Below are 22,929 nucleotides of genomic sequence, written 5' to 3'. Positions count from 1 at the left end.
CGGAATATTCTGTTAAACTGATCGTCCTTATCATCGGCGCTCTTGGAGGTGCTAAGCTTTCACTTGCTAATAGCCTAAAAAGCATCCCTGCGTGTCAACAATGTGCTAGAACACTTGCGGGAAAAATGCAGAAGACGGTTGTCCTTGGGTCTCTCCGTGTTCTTAGGGTGCACGAGGCTTTTGCTGGATCGTCGTATTGATTCCTTTATAGACTGTAACCACCTATCTCACGGTTGTGAGACGTGGTTGTGGCTAAAATTTTATCGCGATTTCGCTGGAAGCGGGTGCAATTTTGCAGATTAGCACCCGCTCCCGGCGAAATCCTGCCGTTGTCCTTATGACAAATTTTTGTCTTTTGTCTTTTCTAATACAAATTAATACTAATAGATAATTGAAATATTGCTCATGACTTTTTAAACAATTTTTAATTGTCACTTTTAATGTCCATTTCTTTCTCAAATTGGTATCCTATCCTACTTACTGTTAAATACTTACATAACTTTAATAGGGTCAATGATCTAATGGCTATACACCAACCTGTGAATGAACACGAATGCGAAAAATACATAAACATAATCTTTCAAAGCTAAAGTCTTTATGCTTTCCTATATATTTAGAATCTTAAAGCAATTATGAAGATTTTCATATACGATTAATTGCAGTAAATTTTTGTAAATAATTTTAAAAATTTCTCGAATGTGAAGCATTATCGATCACGGTGAGAAAACCGTCGGCCACTATAAGGTACGTGCCTAAGGAACTGTTTGTTAATGCTGCTTTTACAAATTCTGCATATTTGCTGCATCAAAGTTGTATAGTTATAATTGTAAGATATTATTATTCAATTTCGCACAAATATTTTTCACAAAAAGTACGGTCATTGGAGCAAAACTGTGACCCCGCAGGCCCAGTGACGGAATAGCAAATGACCGAGACCTGGTTGTTTTTTCGTTATTAATTTTATGTTTAAATAAGTTCTTTTTTAATAGTGAATAGAGATATCAAAGTTATTAATTAATTGTTATGGTTTAAATATATATTTTTGTGGTTAGAACTTAAAAAAATACACACGAACTAAGTTGAAGGTAAGGCAACTTTAAGGTTAGAATTTTAATGCTTTTTGAATTGTAGTAGTTTAACTTACTATTTTATTGTAATATTTACTCAAAAATACTGGTGAGAGTTTAAAAATAGAAATGTTTTATATTCCTATTTTTAAACGTATGATCAGTATTTTAAATGCGCAAAAATTGTTACACATAAAATCTTAGTGCTAATAAGGTCACTAGACAAGTGTGATCTATTTTAAAACGAAAAAGTGTTTTTTTTTTAAGGTCAACAGAACTTATGGAAATATGTTATAGAAATAATATTGCAATAAAAAAGATATAAACCTAAAACTAATAAAAATTAGAAAAAGATAACCTAATTCTTTGTTGAACTTTTGTATTCCCGCCTTTCTTTATACATAAATGTCCCGTGGTTTTCATTGAAATAATATATTTAATGAATTAAGCAACGCTTTCTAATATTTTACATTATTTAATTGCTTATTTTGTATTGTAACTATGTAATTTTATACTTAAATCCTAATTCTAATTTCTGGTGACGATAATGTTCATTCATTAGTCCTCGACGGTACATTCATTGGCTCACAGTATCCATTCACTGGTGTTTTCGTTAATTTTGCACTATTTAATCAGTTTTTATACATTTTTTTTTTCGTTAACAATGAAATTTCTTTATCGGATTATAAAATATAAATTTTGAAGAATCTATTTTCAAAAGTGTTTTACGCAAAATCAATTATTATAACGTGAAACGGAATAGTTGTAATCAGTGATTTCCTTAAGTGTTTTACTTTTCTTCTGATGTATATCAAATTTATATTTGATTAATTTGTTAAAAACATCTCTTAAAATTTGCTTCAAGTTGCGTATGTATGTTTTACCTCTTTTTGACATTCTTTCTGTTCACTATAATAGAAATTTGGTCAAAATTAAAAGTAAAGTGTCAAAGTTATGTAAGTATTCAACAATGAGTATCATAGGATATCAACTTGAGAACAAAATGGACATACATGGCTCGATTTTTAGAAATTCTGAGAAAAAAACATAATTAATTATTTCAATAATCCCATAATGTCTAAAAAAATACTACACCAAGCAATATCTAACTATGCGCCTGGTGGCACTTGTTAATGTTGGAATTTCAAAGAAAAAAATAGGGATACTCTTTCTTCAGAAATGCAAACTTTTTTTTTATGCAGGAAAGTCTGATTAAAATTTTAATATTTTTCAGGGGTAATAAGTTTAAAAGTAATAAATTCTTTAAATGTTGGTGCTTCACAGTTTAAACAGTCATTAAAAAACAAATTAATAATTTAACTAGACATTTAAATATTAGAATTTAAACTTACAAAATTAAAATTAGAATATTTAAATTAATCCATTAAATATATTCCAATATTAGCCCTGGGGTTTCAGCGGAACAGCTTGGCTGAGATTTTGTCGGCAAGATCCAAATGATTCGATAGCTCAATTGGTTAGGACTTGCAGTGAAATTTAGGTTTAGACTTAGGATTTGGTAGTTTAGGGAGGCTTCGAATCCCGAGAGGGGGAAATACTTAAACAATTTGGATTTGGAGTTGCGTCGCTTTTGAAAATAAATAATGTCCCTATTAACAATCATAAACGAGTCTGTAGAACCATTGACGTAGTTCATCTTACCTTAAAATTTACTAAGATGGTATACGCAGTAACAAAAACGATGATTCATGTAACTGCTTTTCGCAAAAATACGGATAGGTTGGTAAATGCAGCTATTCATTCATCAGTCAGATAAAGAAAAACTTCTAACAAGAGATGAAAAGGTACCGCTGTAGAAGGCTGATGATTACAAGAATCATGCCATTCAAATACAGGAGGAATTAGGTCCCTACGTATATGATGAGAAGACAAAAGAAAGCAGGGGAGTGACTGGTGACGCGCTATACGTATCTCGAGTCCTAATAAATAGTTTTGAATTCTCCCGGGCTCATTCCTAAGGACTTTAAATGCGCTCTTTCGCACCACCAAAAATTCAATTGCGTTAGATCTTAAGTACTAATAACGAAAGTGCACAAGGAGGTGGGGGGCTGGTGACACACTATACCTATCTCGGGCTCTAATTATTATTACACATTAAGCCATTTCCCTTTCGGGGTAGGCGTGTCTCACTCGGTGGGGGAAAGGAGTAGTGTGTGGAAGGGATAGAAAATTTTCAGATTGATCCAGAATTATCGTGTTATTTATGTAAATAACACTTTCGTTCCGCAACACTGCTCCGACCCAGGTTGCTGATCAATCTCTCTAGCAATCACCCCAAGTGAAGATCCGCACAAAGTCGTTATTGCAGGTTCTCCACTTGGGTCCATTAGTAAGTAATATTTTTTAATTCCTTTTGGCTCATTCCGAAGTTCTTCAAATGCGCTCCATCGCACCATGAAAAAATGAAATCCACCTGGATTGCAAGTACTAATAACGAGAGCGTGCAAAGATGGAGGGGGGGAGGCATTGGTTACACGCTATACGTATCTCGAGTTCTGATTAAAAATGTTTAATTCTCTTGAGTTCATTTCGAACGACTTTAAATACACTCCATCGCAACACCAAAAAATGCAATTGTGCTAGATCGCAATTATTGCCAACGGGAGTGCATAAGGAAGTGAGCAGGGAGAGGAGGGTGAAACGCTATGCATATCTCGAGTCGTAATTACAAAATTCTTTTCGGCTCACTCCACAGGACTTCGAATGCGCTCCATCACTCCAACAAACAATTATATTGCGCTAGATCGCAATTACTAATAACAAAAGCATGCAAGGAGGGTTGGGGGAGCTTATAAAAAGAGTGCGCAAGCTAGTAAGGGGGGGAGGTGACGTGCTATACGTATCTCGAGTCCTAAATAATATTTTTTAATTCTCCTAGACTCATTCCGAAGTAATTTAAATGAGCTCCATCGCAACACTATAAAATGTAATTGCGCTAGATCGCAAGTACTTATAACAAGAGTGCACAAGGGGGTGGGTGACTTGCTATAAATATATCGAGTCCTAAATAATATTTTTTAATTCTCTTTGGCTCATTCTGCAGGAATTTAAATGCGCTCCATCGCAACACCAAAAATGCGATTGCACTAGATCGCAAGTACTTATAAAAAGAGTGCATAAGGAGGTGGGGGTGACGTTCTACACGTATCTCGACCCTAATTATATTTTCTAATTCACCTTGGCTCATTCCGAAGGTATCAAAGTGCGCTCCATCGCGCCAACAAACAATTTAATCGCGCTGGATCGCAATTACTGATAATGAGAGTGCACAAGGAAGTGTGGGGGAAGGGAGTGGCTGGTGATTCGTTATGCGTATCTCGAGCCCTAATTGATATTTTTTAATTCCTTTTGGCTCATTGTGAAGAACTTCAAATGCGCTCCATCGCACCGCTAAAAAATTCAATTGCGCTAGATCACAGGCACTGGTCACGAAAATTCACAATGAGGGGAGAGGCCGGTGACACGTTATACGTATCTTAAGCCGTAATTAAGATTTTTTCAGTCTATTTGGCTCTTTTCACAGGACTTCCAATGCGCTCCATCGTTCCACAAAAATTTTTCTATTCCGCTGGATTGCAAGTTCCGATCACGAGAGTTCCATTAACCAATTATGCAAACGTCAAAACGAAGTAAAATAATTTCTATGGCTGAGAAAAAACAGGTTTAAACAGGTTCTTTTCACTTTTAAATGACCCAAGGCAAGAATCGAACGCTCTGACATAGCCTTTGCACTCCATATCGCGGTCATCGAGATCTTTGCGCATACATGGATTCGATCTATGACCTCAGAAACCTTAAAACAAAACAAAATATTTCTTTTTTGATCGAATTCAAAATGCCATTTCTTCGGTGCGCTTATACGTATTTATATGAAACATTCCTAGCCAGTTCAGTGCGGCAAATTGTAATCTATCAATAGAATCCACACGTTCTGCAATTTCAAATGTTTAACGAGATGCATGTGAAATAGGAGAATTCTACTGTAAGCTCGAGCTCAGCCCAATACAGTTCAATGTCGCGGTACTACCTAACGAGTAATTCTTGAAAGAGGATTTAAAATGTGATAGAAATACAGCTGTGCCTAACTATCGGCCACACTACATGTTTATTTTCTATTGATAGAAATTAATTTAAAGCAAAGAGCTACAAAAGTAACCATACCAATAATATCTATAACAGATATTCCAAGAGAGGCTGGCGTATCTGTCGGTTTTACTGGCTTGTCGTTCCTCAGCAATAAAACCTGTTCAGTTGAGACGTTTTCCAAATTAGCAAAATAATCAAATGCTTTCTGAAAGGGCTCGTACTAAAACACAAAAGTCAATAATTTATGTATTACACCAACAATTTTTTTCTACGCTAATCTTACTTGAATATTCAAATTGGGTAGTTACTTTTGAGTAGCAAACAAGTTTAAATTGAAGATGTTTTGTTTATTTTAGTCTTATAATTTAAAAATTAACTGGCATCCTTCATACTTATATTTAAATTAAATATTCCAATTAGATTAGAACACAAAATATCAAATATAAAAGAAATAACTAATGTAATTTGTAGTATATTTCATTTGATGTTAAATGTTTCCAATCAATGTTAATTTGAGTTCCTTCCGTTGATGCAAAGTTTTATGTTAAGCGAATAATCAACGTTTTTTAATTAGAAACTTTTGCTAATTTCATGCATTTCGTTCGACGATGGCGTACATTTTCAGTGTAAGGTTAGACTCAAACGCGTAAAAGTGTCACTTGTGATAATATTTGCAACTATATATGTAAAGTATTGTCATGTAGGTTTAAATAATTTATAAAATGCTGTGTGTAGTCATATGTGACGTGCCACGAGGAAAGGGACGTTAAAGTTATCAGGAAAATCTTTCGACCGAAGCGATCAAAGAAGCCGTCGAAGTCAGACATTTAGAGAGTGAGGGAAAATCTTAGCAATTAATCCTCTTCAGTTACGACTACACTGTTGAAAGATAGTTGGTTTAATTTTCTTTGACCGTTTGGAAATGCATACATCACACCAAAGACGACGCTCAAATTATTTTAATGAACGTGTCAAAAAATATATAGTTACATACTTAAAAGTTTTTTTAGCTAGATTTTCTTACGTTTATTACATGCGTACAACAGCTAATTTCTACACTGCTTGTACGATACTGAACAATACGCCAAGCTTGCTCGGCAACTCATCCCTGAAATCTGTGGAAATATCAAGTCTCTCATACATGCGTACATAACTTTGCGGTTAAAACAGCGTTACTAAGTCCTAATTCCTGCCACATGGACATGATTCACATGCCGCGGCGGGTCAGCGAAGCCACCGCCTCCCTCAAACACATTCGCACAGTCGCCACAGCTCCCTTATAAGGTATCGATACAGCTCTTCCTTGTCCCTCTCGATTGTGACGTTATAGTCGACAGGGGCCGAGAATTCGATCAAGAACATAGTTAGTTTCTCAAAGTCAATGACAACGAAGTCGGGCCGTAAGTGTACAATGTGGACTATTTTCTAGAACATATAGTATCAGTGAATTCGGTAGTTCTCCTTCTGAAAAATGAAGTCTATCTCTCTCGGAGCTTTCGACAGGTCATGCTCGCAAATAAATTTGAAAATTTTTCGCAAAAAAATGGTAATATACCGATTTTTTAAATTACATATAATTTATCAGGACAGCGATTGTTCTTCAAAGTTATTAGGTTATATTTAATCAATTTTAACCCTTTGCCAGATATTTAAAAGTGCATCAATAAATATGTAGACGGTTTTAGTAAGAAATGAAGAATTGACTCTTTACAAAGGGTCATAACAAAATTAAAAATATTTAATAATTTCGAAGCTCTCAATCATTTAAAAATTTGTCAGAATACCATCTTTTTTATGTTTTTCTACATAGTAATTTAAAAAAACTCAAATAAGGGTCATTTAACATAGATTTATATGCGTTCTAACACGTTATAATTTAAAAAATGAAGAAATTTGATTAAAAATATGAAACACTTTTCAAATAGAAAAGAAATGTATCCTAAATTTTAACCAGAATTATATGTATAATTTAGAAAAAATTAGGTTAAACAACTACCGTAGGATCCCCCTGGGAACAACTGCCATCTAGGAAAATGACAACGGTTCCCTGTATAACCTCAGTAAATCAGACATATGGCCACTTTACAAGACCGTGAGATAGGTGATCACAGAGCACTCTGAAATTACGATAGACTAGCGAAACCCTCGTGTGTTCTGAGGACACGGAGCGGCCCAAGGATGACAGCATTCTGCATCCACATCGCAAGTGCCTAGGTATGTTTTTGGCACGCAGGTATGGACCTGAGGTTAGGAACCAGTGATACATTCGCACTTTTAAACTGTTTCCGTCATATACTTCCTTCGCCAGATGTCACTGTTGTCGTTATTAATAGATTAGTTCTACCAGTAAACATTAGTAACCTTGTAATGTCTCCAATGTTAAAATCGAATGCGGAGAATAATCGCAGAACTGCCATTATCCAAGTGATTTGCGATGTGCGCTCAGGGTTCTTGCCTTAGTCCAAAGCACTCTGGCCTCCTAACAGCCAAGATGCGAATCCATTGGACTATCACTTTTTAAGCGTTGTCAAAAGGTTCACTAACAAGTTTCAAAATCCGAATGCATGTAATATCATTAAGGACCGCTGTTCAGTCTGCGTTACAGCATGCATGTGCACGCTTCGGACAACGAATCGAGGCCGAAGTTCGAGCTGATGGGGATACACCAAATAAAGTTTGTCAATGAGTATCAGTTTAATGTTATGTATGACGGTTTCATGTGACTCTTCATTTTCATGTTAGAAAAGTCTGGCCCATTTAATTTTATTGTTCACTTGAAGCAAGTGTCTTTTGGTCATTCGATTCATTGTCCGTGTTTGCCTTTAACTTGCATCACCCGAAGCACTCGCAGCACCATAAACTATACAATTGATGGTCCGAAGGTCAAACTCCTCCGAGATATCGTCAAGAAGGCAGGCATCCATTTCTGCCAGATGTTAGTGCAGAGGAGCTACCTGGATGTTAATGTTCCTCCCTGTCGTGAAATCGCGATCTGTGGCCTTTCGATGATTCGTCCTCGTGTTCTCATTTAAATTATTTCCAGCAACCCGAACTCCAGGGTGATCGGCACTGTTTACCGACCACTTTTCGGGTATTCTCTGGGTTCCATCATTTTTAACGACATATACAACTTCTTTGTGGTTTGGTGGCGTCATAACTGTTCCCAAGAGCAGCTAGTTCGTCCATCCTTGTAGAGCCCCGAATACAAGGATAAGCCTGAATACTTATTATAAGCATATTCAGCAGAAGCCCTTGGAATAGGGAGCCTCTATCCATAGCCAGAGTACGCGTCCGGTAGGTTCCTCATAAGATTTATCATATGTATATTTTCCTATGACTCATCCACTAGACACATCTTTTGGTTGCGGATAGAGGGTTCCTGTAGCAAGGGTTTCTGCTGAATATGGTTACAATAATTAATAAACAGTCGCAGACAATTTTCCAGGGATGCTCCCAAAGCAATTCAGCTCCAAGCGGAGGCGTGATAGTCATGCGAAAAACTGAATTGCACCTGGTTGAGGTGACTTCAACGGTGACTCTGGGATACCGGGAGACCTCAGAGTATTCTGCCTTATAATTTCACGCAGGGCTCTAACAGGATAGGCTAACCCTTTCCTTATCTGCTCGTAAAAACAATGATACCACATAATGATACCTACATAATATCTGGTAGACCGTTCACGGAAAGGGTTCGAAAGTTTGCCCAAAAACTGAAGATATACTATTATACACTGAATAAGTCAAAATTGTTGACAATCAAGTAGCATATTCAGTTGAAGATGTAAGTAGACGGTGTTGATTACTGGTCAAAATGTGATATATATCAATTTGCAGCTGAGAGCTCTCAATAAGAATATTAAAGTTTCGAATGTACCTGGTTGCGTTAACAAGTAATATATTGTTTAAAGAGTATTTTCAATTTTTTTGACTCCGTCTGCTGGACGGATTTAGTGAGTGAGTGTAACAACTGCGCACGACAATTAACGATAATTACTGCAATGTATCAACAATAATACATTGGCAGAAGAGAGAGATAAATAGATGAGAAATATAGATTTTAGTATTAAGGCATACAATTAAAGAATTGAAACATATTAGAACTTACTAACGTGGCTAGTAAAGAAAGATACACTTTTTCCATTGAGCAGCAGGTATAAGGCTGGTATACGTGATGCTCATATTATCAATATCAGTTCGAAAACTAACATTATTTTTACTTTTTACAATATAGGACATTACCAGAAACATACGTTTATAATACACCAAATTCTCGCTTTCAGTCCACTGTCGAATGTTGCCTTCAAATAGCCTTGGACTGAATACGGTGGGATCGAAATGTAAACAGTTAGGGCTGCCTGAACAATTTCCAATGGGAAGGCATGCTATAGCTCAAATACTTGACTTCATACTCGCGCATTGCGACCCTTTCTGAATGACTCTCGCAGCCGCTCTCGCCCTGCTTCTCTAAGAAACTGCTAGGTCCAGCAGTTCTAGGAGGGCCGAAAACATAGTGGCAGAGGGCGAGACTGATGTAACATTTATTACAGTCAGACTATATTATTTTATAAATTACATTAGTTGCTTTATTCATGAGAATTTGGTCTTTTTATTTCTGAAGCAGCTGAAAGGATTTTTAAAAGGTTTAAAAATTAATTTAATGTTATGTTTACCATTTAGTTTTTGAAAGATTCTTGAAATCTGTGGATTATAAGGTAGAACTATCGAAAGATCAAGTTTAGGTCCCTGTACATTCTATCGGCAGTATACACTCATTGAGCATGTTAGAATAATTAGTTTATTGGAAAGGTCAGTTGGAAAACCATTAATTTTAAGAGTGTAAGAAACAATTTTCTAATTTTCTTGGTGGAAAGAAACATGAGATAATATAATAGATCTATCTACTAGGCTGTTAATAATTCTAGCTTTAAAAGAGTTATGAGAAATAGAGTAATAATTAATTTATATGCCAGCCCAAGTTGGTGTACGAAACCAGTTAGTGTCAATTTGACTATTGATATTAGAAATTTGGATACCCAAAAAACTAATACTTTACCTGGTTAATTTTTAATAGTGATCTGTAATTTATTGTGATATGTATTGAGTGACATCGAGGCTGGAAAACTCATATTCGTCAGGAACATTTAATTTATAAATCTTTTCCTGAAAATTCCAGGTGTCATGCAGTTCGAGAGGTGCTACCCAAAATTGCTTTAATAGGTTTTCCTATTAATCCTGTAATGTAGAGACCGTTGTAATTTAAAATCCGGCTCAGACCAAAATTCATATCCTTTGTCTTCATCAACGAGAGGTATTTTAATTGCAATATTCAATAAAGTATTCTTTTAAAAAGAATTCTTGTAAACATATGGTAAACAAAAGTTGTTCCCTCAGCTGAGATAATATTCCACGTTATTTGGTAATTTAATTTTTGTTCAATTCAAGATCCAGTATATATTGAGATTTACAACATTAATGTGAATCTTCAAAACTGTTTTAAGCTCTATCTTATGAAAATTACTAACTTTAAAATGCCTGGCAGATTGATCTAAAATTTTTTCATGTATATCTTTAATTATTACGGCGTAATAGAAATCTGAATTGTTTCTTAAGATTTTTTAAGAGCACTCCAGTTTTTGTCCAAGTCTTCATGAATCCTACGGCTCGATATCTATCAGGTAGACTGATCAAAATGTAATATATTGAATGGAGCTGAGAGATCTTTCCGTAAAAATCTGAACGTTTAAACTGTTTCTCGATACTCGTCTTCAGAAGAATTAGAGAATGGACAAAGGGAATCCTGTGTTACATAAGTAAAACGGCATGACGTAAAGACGTTGGGTAAGACACAAGACATGAATTTAGGTCTGAGTTGGCTTTGAATTTACAGCGGTTTCACACCAAAAAAAAACATGGTAATTTTAGATCTCATTTTACACAACTAGCTATTGAAACAAAAGAATGATAATCTGACCACGAAAACACTATATCTCTTATAGCAGAGAAGGGAAACGTCACCATTCATATGGATATCACTGAATAAACTGCTAAATATTTAGTTCTTTCAAAAGACTTACCTATGTTCTTATAAATGACCCAATAGAAATCCTACTCGTCAAATAGGATATGAACCTAACAAGTTAATAGACGAGATATTTTTTCTTGGTTCATTAGAGCAATTTTTTAATACATGTCACAATAAATTACAGATTACTATTGAAAACAAATAAGAAAAAATGATTTGTATTTTGGTTGTGTAGATTTTTTAATATCAACGGTCACATCTAAACTAACTCGTTTCGTAAACCAATTTTGTCTGACAGACATAATGATTATTACTATATTACTTATCCCCCTTTTGAAACTAGTACTATCAACAGCACAATCGATAGAGCTATTAAACTATCTCATATTTCTTTCCACCAATAAACTTTGACAATTTTGTTTTAAGCACTAAAAATTAATGGTTTTCCAACCAAACTTGCCACTAAACTAATTAATCTGAGGGTTAATAAATTATTTACTTCTTGGTAGAATACTCACGATAGATTAGATAGGGACCTAAGCTTGGATCGTTCAATGGTTCTATCTTACAATCCACAAATTTCCAGAATTTTTTTTTATACTGTATGGTAAACATAACAATCCATTCATTTTCAAACCTTTTAAAGATCCTTTTAGCTGCTTCAAAAATCAAAAAGACCCAATTTTCCTTAAATAAAAGAACTAACATAGTCTATACAATAACAATCTCTGGCTGATGACGCCACTATTCTTGCTAAAGGAGCATATTATTACAAGTGTATGTTTGTGACAATATTCTACATAGTAAAAAATAAGCCCTCTGCGAGGGCACATTCTCCTTGCGCGCTGCGCCCCAAGTTTGAACACGCTTAGGGCGCGCAGGTACGCTCTCGCGCTCGTTTTCGTACGCTTAATGCGCATAGTTTAACTTGTAACCGAAATATTTTTCGACTTGTTTTTAAAGCTCGATAACTTGTATTCATTTTAAGAACTTCATCAAGATAATTTGGAAATCTTGTTCAAATATACTAAAATCAACGTTTTAAACTTACGTATCTATTAAAAACAAAAATAGCATATTTTTGAAAATCATCCAACTTTTTGATCTTTCGTCTCATTAGGAAATTTCATGAGAATAGTTTCGAAATACATATATTTAATATCTATTAGAAATTTCGATTGATATTTCTTAACCTATACAAAAAAATTTGTTTTGAAAGTATTCAAAATGTTGAAAGGCATATAACTTTTTTAATTTTTAACGCATTCAAAAATGTCTGTAGGATAATTTGTAAGTAGTTTTGCCAAGTGCCAGAAAATTTGGCAAAAATGTCTAAAACTCATAAAAATTTCTGTTTTTAGATGTTTGAAAAAGCTCTCAATTTTTTAATTTTTGTCAAATCGAAAGAATCTATAAGAAAAATATTTTTTTTATATTTTCCTAAACATTTTCAAAAGTATATAACTGTTCTAATTTTCATCGAAATTGAAAATTTTGTTTTGATAATTTTTAATTCTTCTCCTTATCTATAAGAAACTTTGAAAGAAAATTCAAATTTTGAAAATGCTCTAAATTTCTTAATTAATTTTTGTTGTAAATATCTGCTTAACTAACTTGACCTTCATTTTGGGAACCTTAAGTAGATTATCAAGGGCTGACTTGATTGGATCTATCCTGAAAAAGTTATCATGGCTACAACTTTCTGGTAACCATACATACAGGCAGAGATACGGACAAACACACAGACAGAAAGGCAGCGACAACATTTTATGATTTTTAGTCTCTGTAAGTGCCGAAACGTAAAGATCCGTTAAAACGAAAGATCGAAAATTTGGACGATTACATTACACTCTAATGAATGAGAATTTTAAAATACAAATAATCTTAATTTTAGAACTGACATTCATAATATGAGCCTCAAGTATAACAGCCTCATTCATGCTCCTTCATGAAAAAGTGTCTATTTCTAAATTTCCATGTTACTAAATTCTAATATGTTTGAATTCTTTAATTTTATGTCTTAATATTAAGATTATGTTTCTTATGTAGTTATCTCTCTCTTTTACCAATATATTATTGTTGACACATTACAGTAATTACGACGTGCGCAGTTGTTACACTCACTATACTTTTCCAAAATTTGCTAAAAAAACCTATGGCCTATACGTCAAATGGGTACGTCAGACAGGTTACCCTTCATCCATTTTGTAATTCTTCTGAAGATGACTGTGGAGGAACAGTCGAAACGATAATCAAACCCGTCTCGTTTACTGACGTCTTCAACTGATTATTTGAACTTTACAATCTTATATAATTTACTAGGATATTGTTGACAAAATATAGATGTTATCTGACGCAATGGGGAGAACGCAGAAGAGGTAAGGATGGGTCAGGAAGAATCAATAGTTCCTCGCTGATTCATTCCGCTTTTTTTTGGGCACGAAGAACTTTTTCGCATCAGGTCCAAATATAGATAATAGAATAAAGGCGACTTGTCCAAAACAGAGAATTGTAGGCCAGTAACTTGTGTGACCACTGCAAAAGATCTTTACAGAAATTATAAACGACAGGATTATTCGAAGCATAGATCCTGCGTGGAGAGAGATATACGAACAATCTGGCATTAAAAAAGGCGTAGCAGGCTTCCGAGAGAACCTGCTGATTGACATGTGCGTTCACCAACCAGCGCTTCCTGCCGATGGCTTACATAGCGAGATGCATGAAGAGATTGATGTTACTTTGGAAACAGATTCACTCTCATCTGTCAATTATCGTGTGACAACGAACAACGTACCTCTACGGAGTCGATAATGATCGCGGGCATAAGGTCACTAAAGCATTTGATGTTGATGTCCTGAAGATCTATGGACAAGCAAACTTCAACTTTCTTAGAATATCATGATAGGATACAAAGAAAAAATTGGTATGGACTTTGGAATGGTCAATTGTGCCAAGATTATTCTGAGCAGGGGAAAGCTTACAAGCATTCCAGAATTCCCTGAGCTAGTGGAACACTAGCGAGGCTTATACCTACCCGATCGTGCCTCAAAACCACATTTAAGACATAATATGTGTAAAGGAATCTCAAACATTCAGATACAAGCATATTCTTTGACAGATTAGATCTCCAAATCTATTGGCGTTGAACAAGGTATATGCGACTAAGATGCTTACCGTGCCGGTTGTACTCTGCTCATTTAGGGTGGTTCAACGGAGCGTTCTTTACAAAATCACGAATGCCTCACTTGTCAAAGCCCAAGTAAAAAAAGTAAACGTACAGAATTTCACTAACAGCTACTTGACAAAAAATTCACGGAAACTTTCACAGAAATGTTAATGATCAGTTATCGAAGCAAAAGATTAATATACCATGGCAGCATTTTACGTTAAGAAATTCCCAGCGACAGATTCAGAGCCTTCCATACACACGTCGAGCACCTAGAACCGATTGTTAAGTTGCAAAATTCTTGCAACTCAAAATGGGACGCCACTCGAGACTCCTAAAACCGCCAGATTCCAGCGACACACATTTCAAGCTATTTCAATTCTCCCGCCTTTTCCACCTACTGTCGTCTGCCAGATTGAAAGTAGTTACAGAACCTCATCTACAAAGATCAATTTAGGATGTCAGCCACTTTGGAAGAAACGCTTAAAGTTAAGGAAAGTTTAAGACGAATCATCTACCTGGCGTAAAGCTTTTCTTTTAAACTTCACGTTAAAAGATTTCTTCATCAATTCCCACCATGACTAGGAAATATTAATGCGCAATTCCCTCTGCACGTAAGCTAATGCCAATTGATACGGGACCAAAGAAAAAACATTTAAATCAATGTAAATTTGGGGGAGATTTGTTACTCGGATTTTTATTTAATCAATTTCAACCGTAGAGAATTAATTAGTCAATTTGGCTTTTCAACAACTTTAAACTGTGTTCACAGACACTAATACCTTAATTATATTTCCTGTCGGTCCTGCCTAAAACTCCTCAATTACTTCAGAAATATAAAAAATAAGGTCAGATTTGGAATCAGCGAGTGAAAGTGTAAAGGTATTGATTTTTAATAAATTTATAAGGTTATTTTTTATATGAAGTGTATACACTGTCGGTAACACTTCATGCAGATCCCATGCATATTTAATTGATTTTTAGACAAGAAGAAACATTTAAATCAATGTAAATTTGGGTGAGATATGTTACTTGGATAGTTATTTAATAAATTTCAACCGTAGAGAATTAAATAGTTAATTTGGCTTTTCAACAACTTAGTTAAACTGTGTTCACAGACACTAGTACCTTAATTATATGTCCTGTTGGTTGTCAGGTTATTTTTTATATGAAGTGTATACACTGTCGGTACCGGTAAAGAAATTTTCGGTACCGGTAGAAAAAAATTACCGGTACTGACAATTTTTTTACCGGTTTATTTAGAAAGCATATTTCTAGGAAGGTGGCGGCAGAGCGCGCATATTCATGGAATTTATGGAATTCATGAAATCAAGTAATTCATGCAATTCAGTGAATTCATGGCATTTAAGGAATTCATGCAATTTAGGGAACGTAGTGGTTAGCCTGCCGGCGCCGGCAACATTTTTAGTTGTAGGCGCCGGCAAGATTTCATGTTTCCGGCTTCTTTTCCTTTTCCTTTTCTTAACATTTTTTTAAAAATCGTATAATGATGTGTGTTCATGCACTGATTACAAACCAGTAGGGCCATGTAATCGATGAGTTATTTGGATAGTTTTTGGCTTTTGAAGCGTTTAACGGAACGTTCTATGTATAAATCACTTTTTATCGTCGATTTCCAACTCAATAATGACTATTGACGTCTCGTGGGGGCGGAAATGCACCCCTGTGACTATCAAAGAAATAATTTTGGTCGCACCCTCATTCCTTCTGACATCTCGTGGGGGTTAAAAAAATAATGTAAGGTCGCACGCCTATCCCTTTTCCAACGTCACGGGGGTAGGTAGGCATCCCTGTGACTGGTCACAAAAATAACGTAATGTCGCACCCCTACCCCTTTTCCAACGCCACGTGGGGGCTGGAAGGCACTTCTTTGACTAATCACAGAAATAACTTAAGGTCGCATCCCTACCCCTTTTCCAAAGCCACGTGGGGGCCGAAAGGCACCCTTGTAACTGGTCAGAGAACTAATGTAAGGTCGCATCCCTACCTCTTTTCTAACGCCACGTGGGGCCAGAAGGCTCCTCTGTGACTGTTTACAGAAATAATTTAAGGTCGCACCCCTACCTCTTTTCCAACGCCACGTGGGGGGGGGGCACTTCTGTGACTGGTCATAGAAATAATGTAAGGTCGCACCCCTAAACCTTTTCCAGCGCCACGTGGGGGCGGTAAGGCACCTCTATAGCTGGTCACAGAAATAATGAAAGGTCGCATCCCTACCCCTTTTCCAACGCCACGTGAGGACGGGAAGGCACCCCTGTGACTAGTCACAGAAATAATATAAGGTCGCACCCCTACACCTTCTCCAACGCCACTTGAAGGGCGGAAAGGCACCCCTGTGACTGGTCACAGAAATAATAGAAGGTCGCACCCCTACACCTTCTCCAACGCCACTTTAGAGGCGGAAAGGCACCCCTGTGACTGGTCACAGAAATAATGTAAGATCGCACCCCTACACCTTTTCCAACGCCACTTGGGGGGCAGAAAGGCACTCCTGTGACTGGTCACAGAAATAATGTAAAATCGCACCCCTATCTCTTTTCCAACGCCACGTTGAGGGCGGGAAGGTACCTCTGTGACTGGTCACAGAAATAATGTAAGGTCGCACCCCTAACCCTTTTCTAACGCCACGTTGGGCGGGAAGGCACCCTAGTCACTGGAACAGTAGCAGTTAACACATTTCGAAAATAATAATTTTTCAATATCTTCTTCCCGCAGTTTCTTCTTGAGTTTCGAGGTTAGTCTTACTGTCAAAAAAGCCACAGAAAGTGAACGACAAGTTGGTATACCATTGTATTTGATTACATTTTTATTGAATTTTATATAAACTGACTGAGAACTAATTAGTTTGCACGATTTCACTAAACTCAAAATATGTGAGCCATTCCCAAAATTGCTATAATTTTTTAATATTAATTTATGAATTTTTTTCGCAGCCACACTTATTTTCCGTTACCTGATATTTAGTACTATAGGATACAAAAAACTTTCAGTCAGTTCGCACACATTTTTTTTCAGAAACTACACTCCCCAAAGTGGCCAACTTTTTGAAAAACACCCATAAATAATTGCTACTCTTCTATTCAATTATTAAAATGCACATAATATTGGTTTGTTTATTAACTTCTGTGTTTGATCTTATTAAAGTGACCTCTCAGTTGTTTTCGGTAAATAATATTTTTAGTTCCCCACGCCACTCTACTGAAATAATGGGCTAGGGTTGTCATTCTTTTTTTAAATTATTATTTTGAAAGGCAATTATAAATAATACGCACAAATTTTCTTTGGTTGATCTGAATTATTTTCTTACAGGGCGGCAAAGTAAGGTTTTCCTGGCGGCATCTGAAAATAAATTGAAAGCCTTGGGGAAAATGAATTTAGAGTTTATTTTATGTGTTAATTTTGTGTTCTATTTATTGGTATATATTGAATGTGATTTCGTGAATGATTTTGGTTACAGATTTTATAACATGTGATTTTTACATGAATTTTTGAAACCTGTAATTCTACCTGAATTTTATTTTATGCATATTATATTTCTGATTTTTATATCATGTGATTTTATTTTTTTGTGCTTGTGATTTCGAAGAATACATCGTTCATTATTGTAAATACTACCACTAAGGTAAGTCCAGCCTTTTTAAATTGTTGGAGGGAATTGTGGACGAAAGTAAGTCACCGAGGAGAAGAGGAAAGTCCCGATAATATCCCCGAGCCTGATAGAGAAAAATGGATAAACCGTATGGAGCTCCTAAAAGAATTGCGAGACCTTGCGAAGCTTCATATAGAGCAGGCACACGAGAAACAAACTCGTTATTATAACCAATCACGACGTGATTTTAAGTATTAGATAGAAGATCGGGTTTTGAAGTGCTGGACGATACTATCCTCAAAGGAGAAGAGAATATCGGCCAAAGTAAATAAGCGTGTTCATGGTCCTTTTCGCATTATGGGAGTACGTTCACCTCTCGTCTATGAATTGGCTAATGATAATGGGAGTGCACTCGGAGCTTTTCCTGGAAGGACCTCAAACCATACTTATCAAGATAGGCAGAGTCATTATTTGGTTCGGTCTTCTCTATCTTTACTTTTATTCTCTTTCTTAGATTTGTTAGGGATTAGCTTTGTTTGCATATTGCATGGAGATAAGCATGTTCTCTTTTGTTTTATTAGGATACGTCATCCCTGTTGAAGTGAACCATAGGTTCAAAGAGCCCTTTCATCAACCCTAGGGAGGTCCAATATGCGTTTGAGGCCTTGCAGGCGGGGTATGTCACTTTAGAGGGCATATCCCTGAGCCCCAAAAGCCAGAGCATTCTTTGGAAAGTGGTCAAGAGTATCGTGGTCTCTAGGCTGGAGCCCACGCCAAGACCATTCTTCCACATCGATCGACTCTGGGAGGAGGCCAACAGTTTCCGAGTTCGGCCCCGTCGTAGACAATGCAATATTGGCCATGAAGAAAGCAGAGAAGAGATGGCGTGATCCATCATCTACGCCCTAAGGAGAAGGGCGAGGAGCCATCCACTGAGGTTGGAGGAGACTCCGCAGATGCGGTCTTTTCGCACTACAAATAATCGTTTCGTTTATGTTCTTCTTTTGTCTAAGTCAGGATTCGCGAGGCCATCCCATCCACAGGATAGAAAGAGACCGAAAGATTGCGCAAGTGGCCTGTTCTCTTCTGGCCCTCCAACTTAATAACCCATCACAAGGAAGAAGGAGGTGGAAATACTTAACAAATGGTTTGTCCTCTTCCATCTCATGGACTGACCAAACCACCATAAGAGAGGGAGAATTAATCCATACTTGAGAAGTCGGCCCTCTTTCGTCTTAATAATGGAATGAACTACCAAAAGGTAGAAGAAGACAGGTTGAGAGAGAAAATCGGTTGTCTCTTTCTAATGGCCTAAGGAAAGGGAACCTCAACAGGTGTGGACACTTCTGACAATGTTCATACCGGAATCCCCGGAAATGGCAGAGGGCGCAACAATTGGGTGATTTCGTTACAAACTGATACTCTATATTTTCCCCTCGTGTTCACGGGCTTCGAGTGGTACTAGTCACTGTGATGACCGCCACTGTGGCGGCTGCCGATGATCACGGGGAAAGCGATTGGCGGAGAACATCTAGCCACATGACGCAGCATTCTGATTGGCGCAACTGCAACGGACTACCAAGCGAATCTGCCTATTAGGCGAAACGTGCTACGACACTCTCGCTCCGAACTTGATACAAGAAAGTCGTGTACCGGTTCGTTTCGCTCCACTTGCGTGTTGCCCCACCGGAAGCTTCAGGCTTCCCAGAGTTTCGAAGTTTGGGGCAGGTTTTATTAGAAAACGAACAACGATTTATAATATAAAAAGGCAAACAATATATTTTCCTATAAACTACATCTCTAATTAGGTGCTAAGTGTGATCGTGTCGTGTGATTTCGTATGTGTGTGGGTGTGTCGTTGCCATTCTTAAGTAGTGTTTGTCGTGTGTTTCGAATGTACAGGAAGGTGTGTGTTGTTGGTGGGAATGCGAGAGTGTCTATTCGGTAGTAAGCTACGCGTTAGGTAACGATGACGAGGGCGACGGATCGGTTATCGGTCATGCGTGCGAGGAGTCAGGGAACCAAGGTCACCTCCCGGAGATCGATTCAGGTCAGATAGATGAGGGGAGGATGTAATGGCCCGACTCCCCACGGGGCGCAGGTGTTCGCCCTGGGGTCTTTTTCCTTATGTCGGTACAAGCGCCACGGGTAGGCCGGTCAGGGGCACCTGACGCCGACGTACCCTAAACTCGAAGGGCGGCCACGGGGGCACCTGTCGACCGCCGACCAAGTCGGCTGCGAGAAACGGGAGCAGGAGGAGCGGAGCCGCGAGTAGGTCCATCAGGGGCACCTGACGCCGCCCTGCCCTGAACTCGAAGTGCGGCCACAGGGACACCTGCCGACCGCAAACCAAGCCGGCTACGAGGAAGGGTAGCAGGATGGCACTAGGAGGCGAGGAAGGTTGTCTGGTCGCCTACTAGGAGTGTAGGATGGCCAAAGGAGTTGCACCGGGTGAAAGATCCCCGATGTTACTCGGTTCACCACACCCGTGGAAGGAAGCAACATCGGTGGACTGGTGTGCGCGTAAGTCTATGTGCAATGTAACAGTATGTTACATCCCCCCCCCCCATTTGCGAGGGTAAAATTTCCGAATTCGGCGCACAGTACCGGTTGCGTTAAAGTGGATCCTGCATCGTAGATTCTGATGTCGCAGGCGGAAGCGGAGCGTTCCTTGGGGCACCTGGTAGTTCGTTCCATCCGGGAACGTGACTCTGAACACCGATACCGTGGGTTCTTCGGGGATAGTTGTTTGCTGCTGTCTATCTGATTGGGCTGGTTGCGGATCTGGTGCGGTTGTTGGAGGCGTTGAGGGTCTTAGCACAATGAGCGGGATCTCCTCTCCTTGCGTTGCTGGTGCTGGAGGTGCTGGTTTCGGATCTGGTGCCGTTGTTATTGGTATTGGGGGGCTCAGGGTGATGATGGGGATTTCTCCCCTTTGTGATTGTGGTTTTGGAGGTGCTGGTTGTGGTTTCCAAAACCTTGGTAGTTTCACCTCCGAGATGTTTGTTATGCGTGGTTTCTTATTTGTTGCCACGCATGTTACTTCCCGCCGTTGATTGTTTTCGGTGGTTTTTTGGGGCGATTTGCCTTTGATTGCCTCGGCTGGTGGTTAGGTGGTGGTGGAACGACATTCTTGTTCCTTTGCTGATACGGTACTGACTCGGCAATCTCTCTGCCTGTCCGGTCTGAGTGCGGTGCAGGAGTAGGGGTCCCGGTTGTAGTCGTTATTGTCTCGGTGGTGGCCGGAATACGACCGTTCGTCGGTTGTCAGGTTCTCGTTGAACGGTCTGAGGTCCTTCACGTGGTAGTGTCGGCTTAATTTCCCTTTCCCATCTTTCAGATCGAAAATTACGCTGGAAATTCGTTTCACCACGGTATAATGTTTAATGTGCATGTCTTTGAGTTGTCGTTTCACATCCTTTCCTATGAAATGGCGGCCGTTGTCCGAGACGATGATGCAGGGACAACCGTGGCACAGGCAGATCTGGTCCTCGATGGTGGTTCCCAGGACATGGCAGGTCGCTTTCGTCACCTGTTTGACTTCTATCCACTTTGTGAAACGATCTTGCATCGTAACTAACCACGTGTTTCCTGTTGTTTATCGCGGTAGGGGTCCAATCAAGTCTACGGATACCATTTCCCATGGTTGCTGGATATTTGTGGGATACATATTTCCTGCTGAGGCTACTTATTGGGGCTAAAACTTCTGGCAGCTCCGGCAGTTGCGTACGTGTTGGGCTCCCATCCTCAGCATGCCTGGCCAGTAATGGTGTCGGGCTAGACGAATGAGAGTTTTCGCTACGCCGAGCTTTCCGGCCTTTGGATCATTTGGTGTGAATGCGAGAGCGTGTCTATTCAGTAGTAAGCTACGCGTTAGGTAACGATGACGAGGGCGACGGATCGGAGCGTGTGACGTCGTGTCTCCGCGGAGCGGAGATCTTAGGGCTGTCCTGGGGCTGTACTCTGGAAACAGAATGAAGTGGGGCGTCGGGTTAGCCGTGCATACGGGTTATCGGTCTTGCGCGCGAGAAGTCGGGGAACCAGGTCACCTCCCCGTGGTCGGTTTAGATCAGGTACAGGAGGCGAGGATGTCGTGGCCCCGACTCCTCCCGGGGGCAGCAGTTCGCCCTAGGGTCATTTTCCTTATTTTGGTAAGGGAGTCGCGGGTAGGCCGGTCAGGGAGTACCTGACGCCGACGTATCCTGTACTCGCAGAGTGGCCACAGGGGCACCTGGCGACCACCAATCAAGTCGGCTGCAGGGAACGGGAGCAGGAGCAGCGGAGCCGCGGAGAGGCCGGTCAGGGGCACCTGACGCCGACGTACCTTGAACTCTAAGGGCACTAGGAGACGAGGAAGGTTGTCTGGTCGCCTACTGAGAGTGTAGGACGGCCAGAGGAGTTGCACCGTATTATGCACCGGTAATTCGTTTCAGAATGTCATACCGCCAAAACGCTCAGCCAGCCCCCTTAGTGCTTCAACGGTATTTTCTTCTTTAACCGAATAATTAAAATTTTGTTATCTTCGGGAGTGTCCATAGGGTAATGTGTCAACATTTTAGGTTCATTTTAAATTTAGCGTAGCCGACCTTTTCAGTGAGTGGTGAGGAACGTGAATTCAAACTTCTTGATGCTCACACCTCAAACCGCGAGTTAAAAGAAAAAAACGCGAGTATTGCGTAAACTTTTTTGTGGTTCTTCAAGTCAAATTCCATCTTTTGATACCGGAAATTACGGTTTTGAGAATTGTTCCCGTCGCACCTCGTGGTCGCTGTAAGTATACATACGAGGGTAGTTCAATAAGTCCTTAGAATGAAGTATAAAAACAATTTTTTTTGGGTAATTTTTTTTATTTTTTAACATTATCTCCTTGGAGCTCTATACACTTGGTCAATCGCTTTTCAAGTTTTTTTAATCCTTCAGAAAAGTGCGTTTTCGGAAGTTCCTCAAAATAAGCACT

The 22,929-nt window shown here is 38.7% G+C and overlaps 1 protein-coding gene across 6 annotated transcripts in view; it reads right to left on the bottom strand.

Moving 5' to 3' along the window:
• Positions 1 to 22,929, bottom strand: part of LOC117180242 (uncharacterized protein CG4449) — a 555,967-nt gene that overhangs the window by 213,194 nt on the left and 319,844 nt on the right. For all 6 annotated transcript variants that reach the window (XM_033372635.1, XM_033372634.1, XM_033372636.1 and 3 more), the window contains one exon: positions 5,250 to 5,394. In XM_033372635.1, the coding sequence (XP_033228526.1) occupies positions 5,250 to 5,394 (145 nt within the window). The remainder of the gene's footprint in view (positions 1 to 5,249; positions 5,395 to 22,929) is intronic.

The sequence above is a fragment of the Belonocnema kinseyi genome, chromosome 9, assembly GCF_010883055.1.
Source record: "Belonocnema kinseyi isolate 2016_QV_RU_SX_M_011 chromosome 9, B_treatae_v1, whole genome shotgun sequence".
Lineage (NCBI taxonomy): Eukaryota > Metazoa > Arthropoda > Insecta > Hymenoptera > Cynipidae > Belonocnema > Belonocnema kinseyi.
The sequence above is the reverse complement of the archived record's forward strand: the minus strand, read 5'-3'. Positions and strand labels throughout refer to the sequence as shown.